Raw genomic sequence first — 26249 nt, forward strand, 5'->3', positions numbered from 1 at the left:
GCTTTAGGCTATAGGAAATCAGTCTTTTAAAACACTGCCAGGAGAGGCCCTCTCACTTGCTCAGGGTGCTTTAAGGTGACAGTTGGCTGCCCTGAGGTATCATTTTCCTTTGCAAGGTTTACAATTCCATCAACAGAATCCATTCTATCCTATTATCCCCATACTGTTCAAGCACCACAGCTATCACACGTTCCAGCGCCCCACTGTCTGTGTGCACTGCACCCCAATGGGCCACAGGTGGGAAGCTTAGTAATTATGATATCACTGTATGGTCCCACTTACCATGCCCTGGGTCTTTATCACCACAAAATCAGTGAGGAACTCAACTCCAATATCCCATCCCGATTGTCTGCAGGACACTCCTGATGCCGCATCTTTTAGCTTGGGTTCTCTAGAAGATAGAGCGTGAAGGCAATTTGAGAGAAACGGGAGTGAAAACAAAGGGGAGTGGGCAGGGAAGGTGGGGAAACTAATATAATAGTATAGTACTAAAGTAGCTACCCTTTGGTATCAAGCCCAACTGACTATTCAGTGTGGTGGGTACATGCCGGGCATGGGGGCACCCTAGTTAGCAGAACAGACATAGATCTACCCTCACAGACAGACCTGGCTTTATAGGCACGTGAGCCATGCAGTTCTATAACACTGCATGTTAGACGGGCCTTGTGCTTGGTTTAGTGTTCTGCTGTCACCATCTTGAAAGTCTCAATAATTTTTGAACAAGAGGCTCTGCATTTTCATTTCCACTGGGCCCCGCAAATTATGCTGTCTGATCCTGCTAGTATAAATTACAGTTTAGTAGGGAAATCAATCATATGCTCTCTCCTCATGAGTGTGAACTGATGGCATGGAGAGTAGGTCATTGTGGCAGGAGAACAGTACAAAGAGATGAAGAATAACAACATTCACATTGCCTGCTGTTGGATGGATGACAAGATACATGAATGCAGCAGCAGGGACTCTTTTTTTTTTTTTTTTTGTCTTTTTCACTTTTTTCCCCTAAACTAATCATAAACCCTGAATAATTCAGGTAAATTGAGTAGGTCTCTGTTTCCTGAAACCAGAAAGAATCTAAGAACACACATATGGGAGGTGATTTAAATCATGGAAATGAAATAGAGCAAGAAGAGAAGAGAGTTGAAGATCTCCTAGGCCAGTGCTATCTTACACTATCTGTGAAGGAATGAACTTTCCTTTCTTTTAATTTCCAATTTTTCATGAAAAATAAACTTTCGGAAAATAACATTTTGAAAAGTACTAGAAAAATCAAATGAAAACAAAAAAGGCATACCAAACACAAGCTCACGCTTTAAGTATTTTAAACAGACAAAAATTACATTTCAAAAAACAGAATTAAAACAAAAAACAACATAGAATAAAAGAAAAAGGTACAGAAACTGCACTTTGTTCACTGAAAGTGTACACGTAGGTGATTAATATAGAGAATTGCTAATACACCCTTAATTTCCTATCATTCCATGGTCATAACAACTAAACAAAAGGTTGGTACTGAATTGGCAATTTCTCATATTAAATACTATGAGAGTATTTAATATTTTAAGTTTGTCAATATTTAAAGTTTTTAACATGACAAATGAATGTGCTTCTTGCTTGTTAAATCCTCTAATCTAGGTTGGATTGCTGACAATGCCACTAGCAGGAGGTAATGTATATCTAAACTGTTTCTATGTTGTATTTGAGAACACTAATAGCAGAGAAATCAGTCTCTCAAAGGTATGTTTAAGGGAATGGAAGAAGAGATTTTATTTCATTTATTTATTTCTTTATTTATTTTGGCCATGCGGCTTGCGGGATCTTAGTTCCCCGACCAGGGATTGAACCCGGGCCCCAGCAGTGAGAGTGCCGAGTCCTAACCACTGGACCGCCAGGGAATTCCCTGCAAGAAGAGATTTTGAAACAATTTCAGCAAGCTCAGATATTCACTTTTAATTTTTATCTCAAATGAAGCAAACGATGCTTTATTTTCAAAATTCATCTTCAATTCTTCATCAGTAGCCCATTCCAAAGACTTATCCTATTAAGTTATAGTTACATTTAAATTATCTTTCAATGAAAGAAATAGATTCTGGATCCATGAATTCCCTATGTGTGTTTATTTTCATGGAAAATAAAAATTCAAAATGTTTTATCACATTCATAGTTAGTTTCTTTATATTTTATATGTAAATGCCATTGAAATTTGATGGCTTTATTGCTTCATTAGTCAGTTCATGATTTTAGTACTTTACTATGAGTTATGGCTGTGAGCTCAGTAGATGGAGGATTATTTCTGAGTAAAATTCGTACAAACACTCAGATCTTTAACTCTTGGAATCACTTCTCTGGTTATTATTTGGTTTACTACTACTATTACTAACCCACTACTGATGTGTCTTTTCTTGATGAAACAGGACAGTGAGGCTTATTTCACCACCTACAATTTAGGGTTAAAAACAAATGACACAAATTTTACTTCCCAAGTTTGGCTATGAATTTCAAAAAACGGGCTTGATTAAAAATTAAAATGACTGTAAAAATAACAAGTTATAAAAGTAAATAAATATTTACATTTTCAAGATTTGTATTCACTTTTGGGTTACAGTTGACAAACTAACCTTAAAAATTTCACTCCTTCACTAATGTGGTCCTACGGCACATGACAAGGACACAATCATGCCACTGACCTGCAACTCACCACGCGGGTTGGAGAACATCTGAACCACTCTATACTCCGTTTAATGAGGGGTGTCCAATGATCACATGCTTGGATATTGCTTAAATGTGAAACTCCTATAAATGCTGCTAAGCATTTACTCTTAACCTCTGTACTTATCTCCTTGTGGACTAAACACGAGCAGTTTACAGACTGGCACTGGTCCAAGGACCACACTTTGAATAGCACTGCTGGGAGAACTAGTGGAGGAGCTTATGAAGTAACAGAAGAGAGGGGGTGAACAAGGAGATCATGGATTTGTGGAAGACTAGGGAAGTTTTAAGAAAGAGGAAGTGGTTAACTGTGTTAACTACAAGAAAGGTCAAGTAGGTCGAGGACCTAAAAGAAGCCATGAGTTGACAATTAGGACACTGGTGACCTTTGAAAGAGTGGTTTCAGTGGAGTGCTGGTGGTGACAGTCAAAGAGAGGCAGGCTGAGGAGTTGGGAGAGTGAGAGCACAAACGGGGACTACCCTTTCAAGAAGCTAGATGGGAAAGAAACGGAAACAGTGTGGTAGCTTACAAAAAAAGTCGAAGGAAGACTTCTTAGACTAGGGGAGACTAAAAAAAAAATTCTGATATCATTGAAGGGGCCTCATACTGAAGAGAGTTCTATCTCCAGGTATAAAATCTAGGAAAGACTTTTTTTTTTCTGTCTTACAGTAATCTTACAAGTACTATGCAGGTAGAGGAAGATCAGGAGAAACTTCTTTGAAGAATCTGCAGAATTTCTAACACTTCTTTGGTGGTGCAACAGAAAGCTGTGGGGGAATATAAGGATGTTGATTGACTCAGTTCCCTCTGAGTTTGGTATGAGGACTTTATAGTAGGGAACATAGTTAAAGTAATCCATGGTAAAAATACACATCCTTTTATAAATTGAGAAATATCTCTTGAGCTATCATAATTATAGTAAACCCAGGTGTCGATAAGTTGGGTTTAACAAAGCAAGTCATATCTATATATGAAGAGAGTTTACTTCAGTTCCTAGAACTTTCCTCTGCTTTCCTTCCCTCCCCAGTTTTAGCAAACAAGCAGTTACTGTGTGCCCAACACCGTGCTAGGTACTAAGGGCAACCTCAATGATGGCTGTCTATCCTGAAGGGGTTCACTGGAGCAATATTATCAGTTATGATGCTTTTTGGTGGAAACAACTGAAAACCCCAGCTCTGTTAAGGTCAGCTGCAGGGTTGGTCAAGTCAGAGGCTCAGTTATGTCACCAAGGACCCAGATTTTCTGATTTTCCTACTGTGCCATCCTTAGTATTTCTGCCTCATCCTCAGGTCAGCTTGTCTTAAGTCACAATGGCTGCAGCAACTGCAAGTGTCACATCCTCCAAATAGTTAAGGGGTGGAAGAACTATGTCATCCTTGTATCTCTTTTCAGCAGGCTCCCAGCAGCCTCTCTTTGATCCTGCAAAGACCAAAACTGGATCCTGTGCTCCTGACTACCCTAATCCTGGGCAAGGTGAGTGGAATTACCACTGTGATGGTATGTGCTCTCTGTAGCCGGGCCTGGGCATGGACCCTACCACCAGATAAATTTTAGTCCCCGAGAGAGGGTTTCTGAACTTAGGCAGAACCAGCTGTTGAGCAGGCCAATGATTGCCACCCCTTTTTCACATTCTGGCATATACCATGGCATACACAGAAAGTGATAATCCATTGTACGACACACAGGGATAAACCCAAGAGCTACGACTTGCCTGGGGCTGCTGCCTCAGCCTTGCTCAGCTGTTCCAAGGATGGGGGGGGGGGTTCACACCGGAGCACAGCTGTATTTTATTCACAGCACCTCAGTTGAGAGGCTCTGAACCGGCAACCCACAGCATCTGCCAATGAGAGAAAAACATGTGCTCAAACTAGGCAATCTGTTATTATAAGCAAGTACCAAGAGACAAGAGACAGTTTCTAAGCCAATGCTTGATGGTGGTAGTTCCAGCAAGCTCTTCTCTGATGTCTTTGTGCCTTTGCACATGCCGTTTCCCTCTCTTGGTGTTTTCTTTAACACGATGTAATGGATAAGTGGAGTCAAATATACCTGGGTTCAAATCCTCTACCACCTGTAAACCCATTTAACATTGTTCAAAATAAAGTAACGTCTGTCAAGGGCCACTATCAAGTCTCTTTCAGACACCCAAGGACTGGAAAATTACTGAAGACAACAAGTCTATTCTCAGAAAAAACACATCCTATAGAAGCACAGCCAGCCTGGTGACAACTGCGGACCAGAATAGGTATCAACCCATCCCCTCTTTCTTGCATCTTGCCCTTTAAGACTCAGTAAAAGACTCAAACGCCCACCCTTCAGGGCCAACGCCACTCTATGCTTTTGGCCCCTTTCCTCCCTAGGAAAGAGAATAAAAACTAACTTTTCTTCCCCTGTTAATATTTCGGTCAATTCTTTCACAACACGCGTCGGCTCACCTAACATCACCCATCAGCTCTGTAATATTGGTTAAATTAACTCCTCCGAGCCTGTTTTCCCAGCTGGAAAGTGTAATAGGACTACGACTCATTTTAAAGGGTTGTTTCTGAGTATTAAGTAGGACAATTATGTAAAGTGGCCAGAACAGTCCCTTGTACACAAAGTCCTCCTTAAATGTTAGGTCCGTCGGGCAAACTTCTACTCAAATGCCACTGCTCCTCTGAAGCTGTCCCTTATACATTTCGAGGGTGCTTCCTGATTTTACACCCCTGTTAAATCATTTAGCACCCTGTCATCAGTTCTTTGCCCAACCCCTTCCCCAAAAGAACTCTAAAAGGCCAGTCACTGTCCCATACTTGGTCTCTCCTAAGGGTTGGCAAAATTCAGCTCCTGAGAGGTGTTCCAGAAGTTTTTGTTTTTGTTTCGGACGACTTCGCTTAACGGATTGGGCGGTAGGACTGCGGGCGAGGAGGGCACCGCCCACGGAGCAGAGGGGCGTGCCCGCCCCGGGTGCGCTCGCCAGATACTCCCGGCGGGGCCTCCGCCGTAGCTCCGGATCCACCCGCAGATAGTGATGGGGCCTGCGCTCGCCCACCAGGCTGGGTAGCGTCCCGTTACCGGAACCCACGCCTGGAAGGGCGAGTTTCGGGAAGAGACAGGTTCAGGCGGCTGCGGCTGCCTCTGGGCGGGCGCCTGGGCCCAGGCCAGGGCTCCCCTCCCGACCGCGCCCCCGCCCCGCGCATCGCCCGGCACCCCGGTGCCCTCCCGACGCCGGCGGGCCCGGGAGCCTCGCGGACGTGACGCCGCTGGCGGAAGTGACGTTTTCCCGCGGTTGGACGCGGCGCTCGGTTGCCGGGCGGGGGAGGGCTCGTCCGGTTTTTCTCAGGGGACGTTCAAATTATTTTTGTAACGGGAGTCGGCAGAGGACGGGGCGTGCCCGACGTGCGCGCGTCCTCCCTCCCCGGCCCTCCTCCAGCGTCCGCCGGCGCCTGCCCTGCGAGGGCGTCATGCCGCCCAAAACCCCCCGTAGAGCAGCAGCCGCCGCTGCCGCCGCGGAGCCCCCGCTGCCTCCCCCGCCGCCTCCTCCTGAGGAGGACCCCGAGCAGGATAGCGGCCCCGAGGACCTGCCTCTGGCCAGGTGAGCGAGCCGAGCCGCCGCCGCCGGCGGCGCGCAGGAAGGGCGCCCGGAGGGTGCGTCGGCGAGCGCCGCGGCGTCTAGGCGGGGGCGCGTCTCCGCCGGGGACCGGGTCCCGGCAGGACTAGGGACTCTCCCGGTGCCCCACCGCCGCGGAGCGCCCGGAGGAGGCTGACAGGAGTCTGGGTTCGGGAGCGAGGAGAGGGCGGCCGGGAGGGGTCTCGGCTCCAGCTTGACAGGTGTCGGGCGGGTGGGGCTCGGGTCGCTGAGCGAAGTGACAGGTGCCGCCTTTCCTCCGCGAGACTGGAGTCTCGCAGGCGGCGGGTGATTTCGAGACCCCATCAAATGCAAAACGGAAAAAAAAAAAAAAAAACACTGGTGCCTGTTGGAGAGGTTTTTCTCATGTTGAGGTTTGTAGTCCTCCGGTGGTCATTTGATTTTCTGTTTTGGTCTCCTGCGATGCAGCAGTTGGAAAGTATTTTCCTCTGGGCGTGCAGCTGCATCTGAAGCCCAGTCCTGGGAGAGGCCAGCCAGAAAAGCCTTGGACGCTGCTGCAGAGATGCCATCGGACGTGAAGCGCAGGGTCCTGGGTGTCAGTTGCCCCCAGGAAACTCGGCTGAGGTGCTTTATGGCGTTCCCTTAGAAGAGTGCTTTCAGTACGTGAGGATTCACAGCCATCGGTAGTGACCGGTGGAACATAACTCTTTAGAGGAACTGGTGCATGGGCAAAAATATTGTGAGACATTTAGCCCAAGAGCTTGAAAGTTTCTAAACTTTTTCTTTTTTCTCGTTGCATAAAACTCTTCTTTCATGTTAGTCTGCTTCAGCGTGCCTCATTATTTCTTCCATTTTGCGTTTTGGCTTTGAGCCAGCGAGGATCCTGGTGTCCTCCTTTTTTGTTTTGTTTGTTTGAGTACAAAATTAGTGTTTTTGTGCTCATATGGAATTATTTTTTTTTCTCCTAAGTGGATTCTAAATTTAAGCAAGTCCATGATAATGCAGCAGAATATGACAAGGAGATATATATTGCAGCAGCTTATTTTTCTTGATTGTGATGCTTTATGGTTAGAACCCAAGATTGAACGAATACAGTTGTCATTATTATTGTCAGCACTAGCCCTACTTTGAGACTACACATTAGTTTCAAGGGAATGGGACACCTTTCTGTCCCTCAGTACTCCCTCCTGCAGTTCTAGTCTATCAGCAAGTCCTATTTCTCTTATCTCCCCAGACACTAACAGAATTCGGGACAAATTGTTAAAGATTGGAATGGGCTTTGGAAATGGCTTGTGAAAAGCTATTCGAAATGCATATATTTAGACTGTCTTATGTATTAATTAAAAATCATTCTCGCTAGTTTAAAAAAAAAAAAAGCCCAGGGATGTTCTGGGAGAAGACATTCGTTTCTGATTAGACTGATATATACAGTACTTTCCAGTTTCCCTTTGTAAAGTGCAGTGAAGTCTACTGTAAAGAACCCCATGTTATCCACAGAGCTTGGAAGCATTCTTGATTATTGTAGGGTAACCAGAAATATTGAAGTTCTGGCCATCACCTGGGAAAAGAGACTTTGTTTCTTTTATTTTGCAAAACTGTATTTTATATACCTTTAAATGATGGAACTATCAAAAATTCTCCTGTAAGTCAAAACCATGCAGTCTGTTCTTGATTATCCTTACCCATAAAATGTTTTCTTAGCATGGGCTATCAAACTCTACAGGTTAACTACTTAACAAGGATAGAACCACTGCCTGGCAATCTGAAGCCGAGAAACTTACTTGGGATGGATTCAGGGCCCAGTCCAACTGCATTTCCAGTGACAGAGCCCATGTCTACTTTGAGAGTTGAGGTCTTCCTGCTACTGTATTATCTCTGGCTTAAGTGATACAGTTGTAAGGGAAACCATCACTAGGAACAACATACCATCTTCATTTTTGAGATAACCAAAAGGTAATTATGTTTTGAAGTAGGGTTGGCAGTCTGGAATAGTGGTCAGGGGCATGGATTATAGAGTTAGGTTATTGGGTTTATATCAGGGTTTCCCATTTACTGGCTGTGATCTCAGGTGAGTACTTTTAACTTTTCTGATTTGGTACTTATCTGTAAAACAAGGATAATAAGAGTACTTACCTAATAGGGCTGATGTGGGGTTCCGTCTACCTTCATCCAGGGTACTTTGTATGGGGCCATAGCAAATACTAAAAAACTGTAAGCTATGCCTCGTACTACTATTATCATTATTAGATGTCAAATAGACGTTAAGTGAATGAAAAAGAATTAGGCAAGAAGAATTTTTTGACTGCTTGTCTTGGTTAAGAAAGATCAAGAAGAAAAGGCTGAATTTGGTCATCATGTAAGAAATACTAGTAGGTAGATTAAATGAAACATTGATTGTATTTTAGCAAAGTTACTGATATTGAATTGATTTTGTAATATTATCTAAGGCTTTCCTCTTGGCTAGTATCATCCCAGCTTTCCCAAACAGTTTTAGCTATTGTACTTACTTTCCTTCACAAGGCTATTTTGCTGCTCTAAAGTATGTGATTCACCAGACCAGCAGACATTTTTCGCTGTGTGGTATTCTTGTTTTGGAAAGACCGAAGAAGATAAACATATGTTTAAATTCTAAGTGTAATTTTTTTCAAAGATAAACAAGATCCTAAAGTATTTAGTGATGCTTTCTTTCAGGATAGTGCTATTATATGCAAAATATTGAAACAAATATTTAATTAATTTGATTGTAAGTATGTGCCTATTACATGTATATTTTCATTCGGTAGGCTTGAGTTTGAAGAAACTGAAGAACCTGATTTTACTGCATTATGTCAGAAATTAAGGATACCAGATCATGTCAGAGAAAGAGCTTGGTTAACTTGGGAGAAAGTTTCATCTGTGGATGGAGTCTTGGTAAGGATTGTCTTAAAATTTTTTGAAAACATTTTTCTAATTTTAAAAATAATTTTAATCACTGTAGAAAATTTAGAAAATGGAAAATATAAAGCAAAGCTAGTAACAATTCTATTACCCAGGGGCAATTTACTTCTGATAACATTAAAAATTAAAAAGAACCCAAAACTCTCCATGTAGGCCCCCCACCAAAGTATTTTAAAGCAAATTTTAGGTATCATATTTTACTCATAAATACTTCTGTCTGCTATAAAGACTTTTTAAAAAACAAAAAATGCCTCATAAAATAATTTTATACCTCATAAAATAATTTTTTATATCTTATAAAATAATTTTTAGTATCTCATAATAGTGTTCAAATTTCCTGATTGCCTTAGAATTCAGGATATTTGGTAATATTTTGAAATATTTCTTCCATTTTTTCTTTGCATCTGTATGTGTATACCACCAGCAAATAATTATTGATGCTTTATATGTGCTGGGGAATATTATAAACATTTTTCAAAGAACCCATTTGACAATCCGTTAAGATGTGAAATATAAAATCTTTATTTTACATGTAAAATGTAAAACCTTCATTTTATAGATGAAGACACTGAAGTAGAGCAAGGTTAAGTAACTTAACCAAGGACCCTGACTAATAAGATCTAAAGCATACTGTATATAACTACATGTATGATCCCATACATGTAGTTATATGTAGGTACATGTAGTTACATATAGGTTTGTATCTTGTTTAAAAAATTTTTTTCTTAACATATGAGCATTTTCTTATGTTATTAAATATTTTTTGATATTTGATAATGTAGTTTCCAGTGGTAGTGTAATATTTTATTCATTATATGTATTTTAATTTGTTAACTCTTACTGTTATATGACATTTTTTCCTCCAACTTTGGAGCTGTAAAATAATGTGATTAAACATCCTTATTCGTAAGAGTGATGCCTGGCAGAAAGTAAGTCTGTGATAACTTGTTAAATAAATTCATGAACCAATCTCTGATTATTAGAATACATTCTTACAAGTTGAATTACTGAGTCAAAAGCTATGAACATGTATAAAACTCTTGGTAATTATTGCTAAATTGCACTCCAGACACTTTTCATGAGTTTACTTTCTCATCAGTATTGTAGTAGAGTACATGTATGTCTTTTTTTACTGATCAGATGAATGCAACAAAATGTACTTATGTACATCCCATAAAAATAACTATTTAAAACCATTAAAAAAAATCTCTGATGTCTTAGTCTATTTGGACTATTATAACAAATACCATAAACTGGGTAGCTTATAAACAATAGAAATTTATTTCTCACAGTTCTGGAGGCTGGGAAGACCAAGATCATGGTGCTGGCAGATTCTGTGTCTGGTGAGGGCCCACTTACTTGTTCACAGATAGTGCGTTGTCACTGGCCTCACTTGGCAGAGTGGGTGGGAGCTTTTACTGGCTTCTTTTATAAGGGCACCAATTCCATTCATGAGGGCTCTGCCCTCCTGACCTAATCACTCCTGAAGGCCTCATCCCCTAATAACATCACATTGGGTATGAGGTTTTCAGCATATGAATTTTGGGGGGACACAAGCATTCAGTCCATAGCACCTGGTAACAAAAAAAAGGAGAAAACAAATCTCACAGTTCCAAAGATCTGGACATATTCAAGAACTCCATACTAAAAAGGAATACTTGAAGTATCTTGGATGAATGATACTATTGGTATCATCCCAAAGGACCTAATGTATATTTCCACTGATTTGGGTACTTCATGTACAGAGCTGTTTCTGTGCATGCCGTTAAAGAGTCCTTCACTTCTCTCTCTTCCATAAATACTAGGCTTTTAGTTTTCAGAAAGTTGAGAAGGGGTATTTGATTGTAGAGAGTTTGGTGAGTATAGATAGTTTCCAACTTTTAAGCTGGTTGTGTTCCAAATCTCTTTGCAAGTACAATATGGTAGTTAGATTTCCAGGCTGGTTCACAGAAAACTTTTTTTTTTTTTTTTAACTGAACTGTAGCAGTTTATAGTTTTGGGCTTCAGACTTGAATATATATATATACTATATATATATATAAAATATATGTATATTTTATATATATAGAAGTAACATTTCTTATATATGAATATATGTATGTGTATATATATACATATATATGTGTATATATATGTATATATATATATATATGAATAAATGTTACTGCTTTTGTATCCTACCCTTTTCTCCTCCTGGCTTTGTCCCTGCTTTCTACGGGAACTGGCACACTTTAAAACTCATCTCCTGATGGAGCTCATGATGGGGACTAGGACATGTGCAGTCATTCCTGGTTGTGTGCTGAGGAAGACAAGAAAGGAATTTCATGTTGCCTTTGGGATTTGGGGTACCTTTTTGTTGGGTACGACTGGATGATGTTGTGTTGTCCTGTTATAATTCACCAGACTTTTGCATAGAAATCTTATTTTAAGTGATAGTTAAGTTTTTGAGGGTTGACCTGATAATTTAACCTTCATTTATACAGTAATTTCTAAGGGAGAATATGAGCCAGTGTGTGCTGAGAAGCGAATGAATGACAAAATGAACCTGTTTCCTATGCAGCCATTCTAGTTGCGATTGGCTGTCTTCTTTGAAACAAGAAGAGGAATGTGGTAACTTAGGGCACTTTTTGGCAACTGAAAATAGATAATGTTTATTGAAATAGAGGATGGGTTAAGAGCAAGGATTTGTCATCAGACTGGACTGACTCAAGTCTCAGATCTACCATATACTGGCTCTGTGATCTCGAAAAGTTACCTAAAATCTCCAAGCCTCAGTTTTTTATTTGTAAAGGGAACTAACAATGATTTTTGGAACTTGGAGTTATTTTGTGGATTAAATAAATTCATGCATATAAAGCACTTATTAGTGTAAATGAGTGCCTATATTAGGTCATGCAAGAGGAATTATTTGACTTAAGAATTACTGCAGAAAATCTTACATTAATATTTTTTTAGGAAAATTTAAGAATCAGTTAAAATGGTTGAAGTTTTAAATGGATGTATAGTGATTCTGATGCAGTATTTTTGCTAAAATCCACATTTTTGAGTTCTTCAGAGTAAAAGAAGTTGTTTATGCATACATGAAAGCATACATTAATTCTTTTAAAGGAAAGGTTTGTGGTATTTTGTCTAGAAATTTCTCCTTGTATAAATGTTTAGTAAGTATGTAATAGGTGATTGCTGTTGTAAGATTAGATTGTGTTCGTGCTGCTTATAGCATATGAATAAAATAAGGAACTTTCCATCAAGAAATTGGCCAGGAATGCTTTTCATACTGTGACTTACGGTGAATCAGTTGTTGGAATTTTGGTTTTCTTTCTGTGTCTTGAATGACAGTGTGGTAGAATAGAAAAGACCTTGGACCTCAGAGCAAAAAACTTTGTAGTTGTAATGTAGCTATATGATTTTAGGCAAATTGTTTAATTCTCCAGTCTCTGTTTGCTCATCTGCAAAGCAGAAATGATGTCTGAATGTCAGTTTCTTTGGGCTTTGCATGTGTATGTGTGTGTGTGTATGTGTGTTTGTATATGTTTTTTGTGTGTATGTATTCAAGGGCTTTGAAATATATTGCCCTTGATAGAGGCATTTTTATAGGTCATTATATTTAGAAAGATAATTGAAAAAAATAGTTTGGAATTGGAGTAATACTAGGCATTCCAGTTAAGCTATACTGCAGAAATATGAAGGGGTTTGTTACTAACCTTAGAAAGCAGAATATCTATTTTAAAATTATGTGTAGTGAAAGGTCCCTTTACCTGTAGTTTTCTAGTCCTTAGTAATATATGTACCCTTTCTGTTTGGCGATGGTGCTGGTATCCTGATTGTATGTGGATGTTGCTGAGCCAAGTGCACTTCAGAACATGTACATGAACGTTATATTTGTATTACAGTTGTAGGATATTTGCAGCTTCTTTTATTTCTGTTTCCAGTCCTCAGATTAATTTTTTAAAACATTTTGTTATGGAGAATTGCAGATATTTATAAAAGTAGGTAGAGAAAATAGTATGACTTCTCATATACCTCTTAGCCCGCTTCAGCAGTTATCAGTCATAGCCAAACTCTATTTCTCCCTGACCCCAGATTATTTTAAAGTATCCCAGATATGATGTTTCATCTGTACATATTTCAGTATGTATGGGGAAAAAAATAAGAACTCTTAAAAAAATGACCACAGTTCATCACACCTGACAAAATTAATGAAAATTCCTTAATATCGAGTATCCAGCGTTCAAATTTTCTTGATTGTTTCATAAGTTCTTTTTTTTTCAGTATGCTCTAATGAGGATTTAAATAAGGTCCATACAGTATGATTGGTTGACTTGTGTCTTAAATCTTTTAATCTGTTGGTTTCACGTCTTCCTTCCCTCCCCCTTTTCCTTTCTTTTCTTTTCTTTCTTTTTTTTTTTTCAATTTATTTGTTGAAGAAACTGGATTGTTTATCCTGTGGAATTTCTTACTGTGTGTATTTTACAGATTGTACCTCCTTCATTGTTTAACATATTTGCTAATTCTCTGTGTTGCCTAGAAATGGATCTAGAGGCCTGATCAGATCCTGGTTTGATATTTTCCAGAAGAAATACTTCAGAGATGTTGTTGTGTATGACTGTTAGTAGACACATAATGTCTTGCTATCTCTCTCTCTTTTTTTTTCTTTTTTTGATGTAAGCTATTATTGATGACCATTGACTAGATCCATCAGGGGTTGCTAAATGGTGAACTGATAACTTTATCATTCCGTTTTCAATTATTAGCTGTAATTCTTCTGTAAATGGAAACTTTCCTCCATCAATTATTCTTATTCTGAAGTACAGATTATTCAGGAAAGGTAGGATAAGTGCTTTATTCTTTGCTTTTATTGACTAGTTTTCAAGCTGATGAGTTTGTTTTGTAACATTCTGTAAAGGTGACCAATGATTATAATCATCTTTTCAAGTATTATCTTGACAGTACCAATAGCCCAGTTTGACTGTACATAGACATTTAATAAGATCTTTACTCAATGATATTATGACATACTGTTGACCCTTGAACAGTGTGCGGGTTAGGGGCACCAACCCTCCACACAGTCAACAATCCGCATATGCAGTTCCTTCCTATACAAGGTTCCTCTGTTTCCGCAGTTTCATATCTGAAGGTTCAGCCAACCTTAGGTCACGTAGTAGTATAGTATTTACTACTGAAAAAAGTCTGCCTGTAAGTGGATGCACAGAGTTCATAGCCATGTTCTTCAAGGGTTAACTGTATTTTGTAACATCAAGAATGAATTGGATGTGAGGTCATATAGTATTTAACCTTTGGGATTGTCTTTTTTCATTCAGCTTAATTCCCTGGAGATACAGTGATGTTATATGTCAGTATATTAGTTTGCTAAGGCTGCTGTAACAAAATACTACAGACTGGGTGGCTTAGACAGCAGAAATGTATTTTCTCACAGTTTTGGAGGCTGGAAATCCAAGATAAGAGCTGGGCAGCTTTGGTTTCTTCTGAGGTCTCTCTCCTTGGCTTGCAGATGGCTGCCTTCTCCTTATGTTCTGGAATGGTTTTCCTGTGCGCGTATCCCTGGCGCCTTTTTGTGTGTCAGATTTCCTGTTCATGTAAGGATGCTAGTCAGATTCAGTAAGGCCCACACTTCTGTCCTCATTTCAACTTACCTTACCTCTTTGAGACCCTGTCTCCAAATACAGTTACGTTCTCAGGTACTTGGGGTTAGGGCTGCAACATAGGAATTTTGTGGGGGGAGCACAATTTAGCCCATTGCAAATAGTTTGTTCGTTGTTTTTTTTTTTTGGTAGTATTCCATGGTATGGCTGGACCACAGTTTGTTTAATCATTCATTTACTGAAAGATGGATGTGCTGTTCATAGGTTTTAGCTATTATGAATAAAGCTGCTGTGAACATTCGTGTATAGGTTTTTGTGTGGACATCAGTTTTCCACTCTTTAAGTAAACACCAAGGAGTGTGATTGCTGGATCCTGTGGTAAGATCCTATGGTAAGAGTACGTTTATTTTTGTAAGAAACGTCCAGATTATATCCAGAGTGGCTGTATCATTAATGAAAGTTCTTATTGTTTCACATTCTTCCCAGCATTTGGTGTTGTCAGTGTTTTGAATTTTGACCATTCTAATAGGTGTGCTCTCTCATTGTTTTAATTTGCAATTCTCTAATGATATGTGATGCTGAACATCTTTTCATATGCTTACTTGCCATCTGTACATCTTCTTTGGAGCAGTGACTACACCTTGTGCCAATTTTTAAATCTGCTGTTTATTTTCTTATTGTTTTAGGAGGAGTTTTAGGAGGAGTTTATGTATTTTGGGTAACAGTCCTTTTCAGATATATCTTTTGCCAATATTTTCTCCCATTCTGTGGCTTGACTTCTCATTATCTTGACAGTGTCTTTCACAGAGCAGGAATATTTAATTTTAATAAAGTCTGGTTTATAAATTCTTTTCTGAATCATGCCTTTGGTTGGTATTGTATCTAAGTATCATTGCTATCATACTTCCTGACTTCAAACTATATTACAAAGCTACATTAATCAGAATGGAATGGGATTAGCATTCAAACAGACACATAGATCAATGGAAAAGAATAGAGAGCCCAGAAATAAACCCACACACATATGTGGTCAATTAATTTGTGACAAAAGGAGCCAAGAATATACAACAGGAGTAAGACAGTGTCTTCAATAAAGGGTGCCGGGAAAACTGGACAGCCACATGCACAAAATGAAACTCACTGTCTCACACCATAGACAAAAACGAGCTTGAAGTGGATTAAAGACTTGAACATAAGAAACCGTAAACTCCTAGAAGAAAACAGGTGGTAAGCTCCTTGACATCAGTCTTGGCGATGATTTTTTGAATTTGACACCAAAAGCAAAGGCAACAAAAGCAAAAATAAACAAGTAGGACTACGTCAAAATAAAAAGCTTCTGTACAGGAAAGGAAAGCGTCAACAAAATGAAAAGGCAACCTACCAATTGGGAGAAAATATTTGCAAATCATATATCTGATAAGGGGTTAATATCCAAAATACATAAAGAACAAACAGTCCAGTTAAAAACTGGGCAGAGGAACAGAATAGACATATTTCCATAGAAGACATATGGATGACTTACAGGTACATGAAAAGGTGCTTAACATCTCTAATCATTGGGAAAATGCAAATCAAGCCATAATAAAATATCACTCACATCTGTTAGAATGGCTATTATCAAAAAGACAAGAAATAACAAGTGTTGGTGAGAATGTAGAGAAAAGGGAACCCTAGTACACTGTTGGTAAGAATGTATATTGGTGCAGCCGCTGTGAAAAACTGTACGGAGGGAGGAGAGAGAGATCAAGATGGAGTTAAAGGACACGGGCTCACCTTCACTCACTTGAACACATCAAAACCAGAACTACATACAGAGCGATGTTTGGTGAAATCGACCCGGGGACTAGCAAGATGACTCTTCTACAACCAAGGCTGTAAAGGAAGAACCACACGAAGGCTGGTAGGAAGGGAGGAGAAGCAATCTGGTCGGGACCTGTACCTGCTGTGGGGGACACAAGAGGAAGGGGATGTCACAGGCTTGGGAATTATCCCTGAGGGAGTGAGGGATTTGAGCCACATATTAGGCATCCTAGCCCAAGGGTCCAGTGCTGGGAAGATGAACCCCTTAACTGGTTTGAAAATTAGTGGGGCTTACTGGAGAGATATAAGAAACCGAGACACCGCTTTTGAGGAGCATGCACAGACTTGCTTCCTCCCAGTCACAGCACAGAGGCAGCAGATGGAAAACTTCCTGGGGCTCTGGCCGGCTTCTCAGGACCGCCCCAGTGTACTCCCCAACCTGCACAGGGCTCCTGCTCCAGCGCCTCTTGCTCTGGTGCTGCACCCGACTAAGGCGCAGGCTGTTGATGAGAGTGCGCACACGTGGAGGGATCCAAGCCTGCTTGGACCCAGCCCCTGTCTCTGACTGTGGAGGCAGCCATTACCAGCATGTGTGTCAGTGTGTACACTCGGCGGGGAGTGAAACCAGATCCCGGGCGGAGAATGTTGTCACTCAAGTGAGGCTTCCTTACACACACTCAAGAGGGAGCGAAAGTAGCTCTAGGGTGGAGCCCGCCATCGCAGGATTGTGTGCCCCTGCTCACACCTAGAAGGGAGCAAAACCAGGTCAGTGGCATGGCACCAGCCCCTCAAGCCCTGACCCAGCCTCTAACCAAGACATGTGCACCAGAGGGTGGGGAGAGTGAAATCAGCACAGAAGTACAGCCCCATGCCCTCGAGCCCTGGATGAGCCCCAAACCAAGGCAGAGACTGCCACCCACCTAGCCGAAACCCAGTTCCCTCAGGACTCCTGTTCCAGCCCCTTGAGCCCCACCCCACCTCTCACAGGGCGGTGACAGCCATTGAGCAGAGAAGCCCCAGCTCTGACTAGCCACTCCAACTTCAGCCCTACCTCCTACCAAAGTGTTGGCTGCCAGCACACCCTGAGGGAAGATCCAGACTGTGCTCACTTCAGATCCAGCAGCACTCCTACCAAAGCAACTGGACACATGCAGACTGCATAGAGACATTCCCACATGAGGACCTGCCTTCAAGACTGGGAGAGGTAACTGCTTCACCTAATTTCATGGCGACAGAGAAAGTTAAACAAAATGAGAAGACAGAGGAGTATGTTTCAAATGAAAGAGCAAGGAAAAAACCCTGGGGGGAAAAAAACAGACTCTAATGAAACAGAGGTAAATACCTGATAAAGAATTCAAAGCGATAGTAATAAGTATGCTAACAGAACTGGGGAAAAGAATAGATGAACACAGTGAGAATTTTAACAAGGAACTACACACACAAAAAAACCAGTCAGGGGGCTTTCCTGGGGGCACAGAGTCCACCTGCCAATGCAGGGGACACAGGTTCGTGCCCCGGTCCAGGAAGATCCCACATGCCGCGGAGTGGCTGGGCCCGTGAGACATGGCCACTGAGCCTGCGCGTCCGGAGCCTGTGCTCCGCAAGGGGAGAGGCCAGAACAGTGAGAGGCCCGTGTACCGCAAAAAAAAAAAAAAAAAAAAAAAAACAAAACTGAAGAACACAACAACTGAAATGAAAAACACACTAGAGAGAATTAACAGCAGGTTAGGTGATACAGGAGAATGTGTAAGGGATCTGAAAGAATAACGGAAATCACCCAGTCAGAACAGCAAAAAGAAAAACAGATTTTAAAAAATGAGAAGAATAAGGAACCTTTGGGACAATATCAGGTGCACTAAAATTCACAATATAGGGGTCCCAGAAGGAGAAGAGAGAGAGAAAGGATAGAAAATGTAATTGTTGGAATTATGGCTGAAAACTTCCCAAACTTATTAGACAATGAAACAGATATCCAGGTGCAGGAAACACCCAGAGTCCCAAACAATATGAACCCAAGACGTATCATAATTAAAATGGCAAAAGTTAAAGAGAGAAAAGGCAGCTAGAGAAAAACAGTCACATACATTTCTGTTATGAGTAATTTGTGTCTTCTCTTTCACTCTCTTTTTGTAGTTAATCTGACTATAGGCTTATTGATTTTATTGATCTTTTCAAAGTAACAGATTTTGGTTTCCTTGGATTTTCTGTTGATTTTCTGTTTTCACTAATTCTTTTGTGTTTAGCTGGCTTTTTTATTGAAATGTTTAAATTCCTTTCTTATTTCCTTTTGTGTATATTCTTTCATTGTTTTCTTTGTAGTTACCATGGAGATTACATTTAACATCCTAAAGTTTTAACACTCTAATTTGAATTTATTCAAGCTTAACTTCAATAACATAGAAAATTATGCTTCTTCAACCGTCCTGTCCATACTCCTTTCAGTTGTTGATGTCACAAAATTATGTCTTTTTATATTGAGAGTCCAAAAACATAAACTAATAATTTTTAATGCATCAGTCTCTTAAATTATATAGAAAACAAAAAGTGAAGTTACACATTATTATTACAATAATAATATCTTTTGCAATTGTCCTTTTTTTTTTTTTTTTTGCGGTACACGGGCCTCTCACTGTTGTGGCCTCTCCCATTGCGGAGCACAGGCTCCGGACGCGCAGGCTCAGCGGCCATGGCTCACGGGCCCAGCCGCTCCGCGGCATGTGGGATCTTCCTGGACCGGGGCACAAACCTGTGTCCCCTGCATTGGCAGGCGGACTCTCAACCACTGCGCCACCAGGGAAGCCCTGCAATTGCCTATTTTAAAAATTTATTTATTTTATTTATCTTTGGCTGCGGTGGGTCTTTGTTGCTGTGCACAGGCTTTCTCTAGTTGTGGCGAGTGGGGGCTACTTTTCATTGCAGTGCGCAGGCTTCTCATTGCAGTGGCTTCTCTTGTTGCTGAGCATGGGCTCTAGGCGCGCACGCTTCAGTAGTTGTGGCTTGCAGGCTCTAGAGCGCAGGTATTTGTAGAGCGCAGAGTATTTGTGGCTCACGGGTATAGTTGCTCTGAGGCATGTGGGATCTTTCTGGACCAGGGATTGAACCTGTGTCCCCTGCATTGGCAAGCAGATCCTTAACCACTGCACCACCCAGGAAGTCCTGCCCATGTATATACTTTTACTGAGATTTTTATTTCTTCATATGGCTTTGAGTTACTGACTTTAGTCCTTTAATTTCAACCTGCAGGACTCCTTTTAGCATTGCTCATAGGATATGTATAGTGGTAATGATAATTATCTTCCTCAACTTTTGTTTATCTAAGAATGTCTTAATTTTTTCCTCACTTTTGAAGGACAGTTTTGCTGCCTATTGCAATCCTGGCTGACAGTTTTTTTCTTTTAGCACATTGAATACATCAGCTCCTTCTGAATACTGCCTTCTGGCCTTCAGAGTTTCTGATGAGAAATCTGCAGATAATCTTATTGAAGATCCTTTATACATGATGGCTTTCTTCTTTCTTGCTGCTTTAAAAATTCTCCCTTTGTGGGCTTCCCTCGTGGTGCAGTGGTTGACAGTCCGCCTGCTGATGCAGGGGACACGGGTTTGTGCCCTGGTCCGGGAAGATCCCACATGCCGCGGAGTGGCTGGGCCCATGAGCCATGGCCACTGAGCCTGCGCATCCGGAGCCTGTGCTCTGCAACGAGAGAGGCCACAACAGTGAGAGGCCCGCATACCAAAAAAAAAAAAAAAAAAAAAAAAATTCTCCCTTTGTCCTTGGGACTGACAGCTTGCTTATAATATGTCTTGGAATGGGTCCCTTTAATTCATCCTACTTGGAGTTTAAGCTTCTTGGATGCTTATATTCATGTCTTTCATCACATTTTGGAAATTTTGGCCATTATTTTAAAAAATATTTTCCGTTTCTTTTTTCTCTCTCTTCTTCTGGAACTCCCATAATGCATATGTTGTTCCACTTAATGGTGTCTTACAGGTCCCTTAGTCTCTGTTCGCTTTTCTTCAGATTTTTTCTTTCTGTTTCTTAGACTCAGTACATTGTCCTGTCTTCAAGTTTGTTGTTTCTTGCTTCTGCTTTCTCAAATCTATCTCTGAATCTCTGTAGTGAATTTTTCATTTTGGTTATTATACTTTTCAGCTCCAGAATTTCTAGAGACTTCTTTTTTAGGTTCTATCTATTGATATTTCCATTTTGTTTGTACATCATTTTCTTGACATATCTTCCTTTAGTTCTTTGAGCATCTTTAAGACACTTGTTTTAAAATTTTCATCTAGTAAATCTGCCATGAAATCTTTTTCAAGGATACTTTCTTTCGGCCAACTTTTTTTTCCTTTAAATGAGCCATACTTTCTTGTTCTTTGTATGCATTGTCATTTTTTTGTTGAAAACTGGACATTTGAATCTAATAATGTGGTAAGTCTGATATCACATTCTCCCCACTTCCCTAGAGTTTGCTGTTTGTTTGTTTGTTTTCATTTTTGTTTGGTTTGGTTTTGATTGTTGTAGGCTATGTCTGTGCCAGGGATCAGCCTGAAGTATAAACTTAAGGTCTTCTCAGGCCTTTTCTGATTCTGTGCCTTTCTTGGGTGTGCAGTGTGACTTTCTAATTTCCTCCATTTATTTGGTTACTTTTGAATGTCTTAGTCCAATGTCTGACTCCCAAAAGAGGAAAAAGAGAAAAAAATGAAGAGTAGGGGGAAGGTGCCAACTTTTTAAATCTCCTGGCAGTCACTTCAACTAGAGGGAGAGGTGCTTACAACAATGGGAGAGGTGCAACAACAGTAGCCCCCACCTCTTTGCCTGCTCTTCCGTGATGAGCAGTGATAAGTGATCAGAGCACAGATCTGTGAAATTTGGAGGACTGGGTCCTTTATGCACACCCTGGCTCCTGCAGATTCTGTGCAGGCTGTTCCAGGAACATGTGCATAGTTGCCTGCCATGTGGGTGACAGTTGGCTATGGGTACCTGTTACTGTGTTCAGAGCTGAAATTGACAGAAATTAACTATCATTCACCTTCTTTGCCTTCCCCTGGAAGTTGTAAGCCTTTAATAGACTCCAGAGTTCCAGAATAGTTATATCCGACAGATTCTGCCAGTGCAACTGTTGTCTGGGTGGGGAGACAGATTTCTAGTGCTTCCTACTCTGCCGTCTTCCCAGAATTCTCTCTTCATATGAGTTTTAGGATCAATTTGTCAGTTTCTTTCAGAAAGACAGTTGAGATTTCAGTAGAGGTTATACTGAATCTCTAGATTAATTTGGGGAGTATTGCCATCTTAACAATATTATCTTCAGATGCATGAGCATGAAATGTCTTTCCATTTATTGAGATATTCTTTAATTTTTCAACAGTATTTTTAGTTTTTAGAGTACAAGTCTTGCAATTAAAATATTATTCCTAAGTATTTTATTCTTACTGATTCTGTTATAAATGGAATTTGTTTTTGGTTTTTGGTTTATTCATTGCTGGTGTATAGAAATACAGTTGACTTTTGCATGTTGATTTTGTATGCTGCAAACTTGCTGAATTCATATTTTAATTCAAATAGTTTTTTAGTGTATTCCTTAGAATTTTCTGAATACAAGATCATATTGTCTGCAAATAGAGATAGTTTTACTTCTTCCTTTATAATCTGGATGCCTTTTATTTCTTTTTCTTCCCTAATTGCCCTGGCTAGAACCTTCAATACATTGTTGTCTTTTTCCTTATCTTAGGGGGAAGAACATTCAGTCTTTTACCATTATTTATGATGTGGGCTTTTTGTCGATGCCTTTGTCAGGTTGAGGACGTTCCCTTTTATTCCTGTCGTATTGAGTGTTTTGTCAAATGATTTTGGATTTTGTCAAATGATTTTTCTGCATCTATTGAGGTAATCATATGTTTTTTTCTCCTTATTGATATAATGTATTATATTATTTTAAGATTTTAAACAACATTGCATTTTTAGGATAAAGTGGGTCTTATCCTAAAAATCCCACTTGGTCATAGTCTGTAATTCTTTTTATATATTTGTAAATTTGGTTTCCTCGTATTTTGTTGAGGATTTTTTTTTTTTTTTGGCTGTGTTGGGTCTTTGTTGCTATGCGCGGGCTTTCTCTAGTTGTGGTGAGCGGGGACTACTCTTCATGGCAGTATGCGGGCTTCTCATTGTTGTGGCTTCTCTTGTTGCGGAGCACATGCTCTAGGTGCACAGGCTTCAGTAGTTGTGGCACGTGGGCTCAGTAGTTGTGGCTTGCGAGTTCTAGAGCTCAGGCTCAGTAGTTGTGGTGCACGGGCTTAGTTACTCCATGGCATGTGAGATCTTCCTGGGCCAGGGCATGAACCTGTGTCTCTGGAATTGGCAGGCAGATTCTTAATCACTGCGCCACCAGGGAAGCCCTTTGTTGACAATTTTTATGCATATGTTCATAAGAAATTTTGATCTCTATTTTCTTTCCTTGTAATGTCTTTGTATGATTTTAGTGTCAGGGTAGTACTGACCTCTCACAGAAGGAGTTGGGAAATGTTTCCTCCTCTTCAGTTTTTATGGAGCAATTTGGTGACTTGATATTAATTCTACTTTAAATATTTGGTAGAATTCACCAGTGAAACCATCTGAGCCTGGACTTTTCTCTGTGTAGAAGTTTTAAAATTACTAATCCAACCTCTTACCTTGTTGGAGGTCTTTTCAGATGTCAGTTTCTTTTTGAGTTGGTTTTGGTCCAACTCTTGGAGTTGGATCTTTTTAGAAATTTGTCCATTTCATCTGTGTTATCTAATTTGTCAGCATGCAGTTGTTCATAGCATTCCTGTTATAATTCTTTTTTTATTTCTGTAATGTTGGTCTTAATGTCCTTATTTCATTCCTAATTTTAGCTAATTTGAGTCTTTCTTTTTTCTTGATCAATCTAACTAAAAGCTTCTCTATTTTGTTGGTTTTTTCAAAAAACCAGTCTTTGGTTTTATTGTTTTTTCTCTTCTATTCTCTAAAAAATTTAATCAAACCGTTTCCTTCCTATCCTTTTTACCATTTAATGTTTTAAACGTAATATAAATGTTGGATAACATTATTAAAGTTCATCATGAACTACTCAGATATATCTAACATATAATTATATATAATTGTTATAATAATATATAATTTGACTTCCTACTTTTAAAATTGCTTTTTCTTCATGAAAGTTTTTACTGTTGGCCAGTATTGTTTACTGCAGTATATTTTCTTCTTTCTGAGGATCCATGGAAGGAATTTTACTCTCATCTCTGAATGAAGACTAGCTAGGCTTCTTCTGAGAAGCTATTTTATTTTATTTTATTTTATTTTATTTTGTGGTCATTATGAATCTTATAACTTATTGTCTACTGTTTTGAATTCCACCTTTCAAGGCGTAGTATGTAGTTTTTCAGATACTAACATCTTGTCATTTTCTCCCACCATTTCTATATTTCCCTTTCAGCATTTCAAAAATATATATATTCATATATAAACACACACCCATATATATTCAAAACTCAAATGTACTTGTTTTAAAAAATTTTATAGTAATAGAGTGAAAAGTGAATATCCATTGCTCTCTTTGTATTCCCACTTCTGTAGAAATAACCACTGATAAATTTTTTGCTCATTCTATCCCTTCAACCCTTCCTCACTTCCCCTTTCACACCCACACACACAAAGGATTTTTATTTTACCTCACTGAGGTCTTATTATTTACTTACACTTTTTAGCCAATTTATTATCAGTGTGTTTGAAATAGGCAGTAGATTCAGATGGTTCAAGATTCAAAAGAAATAAAAATGTAAACAGTGAGAAGTCTCTCTCATTCTTTCCCCTAAGCTGCCTGCTTTTCCTCTGTAGGCAGCTAATAAAAGTTTCTAGTTTTTGCATTTTTCTGCACCTTGCTTTTTTCATGTAGTGATGTATCTTGAAGAGCACCTCTCCCTCTGTGTTTAGCTTAATCTTTTTAGTGGATGTATTTCCCATTGTATGGATGTGTAATTTATTTATATATTCCCCTGTTAGCAAACATTTAGTTTATTTTTGAACATTTGATACTACAAACTGCTGCAGTGAATAGCTTTTTATATACATTTAATGCACAAATGAGAGTACTGCTGTAGTGTAGATTCCTAGAAGTGAAACCACTGGGTCAGAAGACATTCACATTTTAAAAAATTTAATAGATTATGTCTTTGCTCATAGAATAAAATCTTTGCTGATATCTCACTTTTCCAATGAGGCCTAAGACTGTTTAATACTGTAATCTGCCCCTACTTCTCCCTCAAATTCTCTATTCACTTTACCCTGATTTTTTTTAAATTGAAGTATAGTTGTTTACAATGTTGTGTTGGTTTCTAGTGTACAGCAAAGTGATTCAGTTACGCACGTGTGTGTGCGTGTGTGTATTGTTACAAGATACTGAATATAGTTCCCTGTGCTGTACAGTAGGACATTGTTGTTTACCTATTTTATAATTTTTTTTTTTTTTGGCTGCATTGGGTCTTTGTTGCTGCGTGTGGGCTTTCTCTAGCTGTGGCCAGCGCAGGCTACTCTTTGTTGCGGTGCTTCTCATTGAGGTGACTTCTCTTGTTGCAGAGCACGGGCTCTAGGCGTGTGGGCTTCTGTAGTTGTGGCCCGTGGGCTCAGTAATTGTGGCTCGCGAGTTCTAGAGCACAGGCTCAGTAGTTGTGGTGCATGGGCTGAGTTGCTCCGTGGCATGTGGGATCTTCCCAGACTAGGGATCGAACCTGTGTCCCCTGCATTGGCAGGTGGATTCATAACCACTGTGCCACCAGGGAAGTCCACCTATTTTATAATTTATATATAGTAGTGTGTATCTGTTAATCCCAAGCTCTTTCCCCTTTGGTAACCATAAGTTTGTTTTCTGTGTCTGTGAATCTGTTTCTGTTTTGTCCATAAGATCATTTGTATCATTTTTTAGATTCCACATGTAAGTGATATCTTATGATACTTGCCTTTGTCTGTCTGACTGACTTCACTTAGTATGATAGTCTCTGGGTCCATCCATGTTGCTGCAGATGGGATTATTTCATTCTTTTTGATGGCTAAGTAATATTCAGTTGTGTATATATACCACATCTTCTTTATCCATTCATCTGTCGATGGACACTTGGCTGCTTCCATGTGTTCGCTATTGGTATGAACATTGGGGTGCATGTATCTTTTCAAATTAGAGTTTTATCCAGATTTATGCCCAGGAGTGGAATTGCAGGATCATATGGTAGCTCTATTTTTAGTTTTTTAAGGAACCTCCATACTGTTCTCCATAGTGTCTGCACCAGTTTACATTCCCACCAACAGTGTACGATACCCTGCTCTTTTTTCTCTCTTTCTTTTTTAAATTTTATTAATTTTATTTATTTTTGGCTGCACTGGGTCTTTGTTGCTGTGCATGGGCTTTCTCTAGTTGCAGCGAGTGGGGGCTACTCTTTGTTGCAGTGTGCGGGCTTCTCATTGCAGTTGCTTCTCTTGTTGCAGAGCACGGGCTCTAGAGTGCAGGCTCAGTAGTTGTGGCGCACGGGCTTAGTTGCTGCGCAGCATGTGGGATCTTCCTGGACCAGGGCTTGAACCCGTATCTCCTGCATTGGCTGGTGGATTCTTAACCACTGCGCCACCAGGGAAGGCCTC

General features: G+C 39.9%; 1 protein-coding gene across 7 annotated transcripts in view; it reads left to right on the forward strand.

The window, feature by feature from the left end:
* Positions 1-6116: 6116 nt before the first annotated feature.
* RB1 (RB transcriptional corepressor 1) overlaps positions 6117-26249 on the forward strand; it is a 134526-nt gene continuing 114393 nt past the window's right edge. For all 7 annotated transcript variants that reach the window (XM_082675726.1, XM_082675725.1, XM_082675727.1 and 4 more), the window contains exons 1-2: positions 6117-6278; positions 9056-9182. In XM_082675726.1, coding sequence (XP_082531852.1) covers positions 6148-6278; positions 9056-9182 — 258 coding nt within the window. In that variant the 5' untranslated portion in view covers positions 6117-6147. The remainder of the gene's footprint in view (positions 6279-9055; positions 9183-26249) is intronic.

Source organism: Grampus griseus, assembly GCF_964374135.1.
Source record: "Grampus griseus genome assembly, chromosome: 18".
In the NCBI taxonomy this organism is placed as follows: domain Eukaryota; kingdom Metazoa; phylum Chordata; class Mammalia; order Artiodactyla; family Delphinidae; genus Grampus; species Grampus griseus.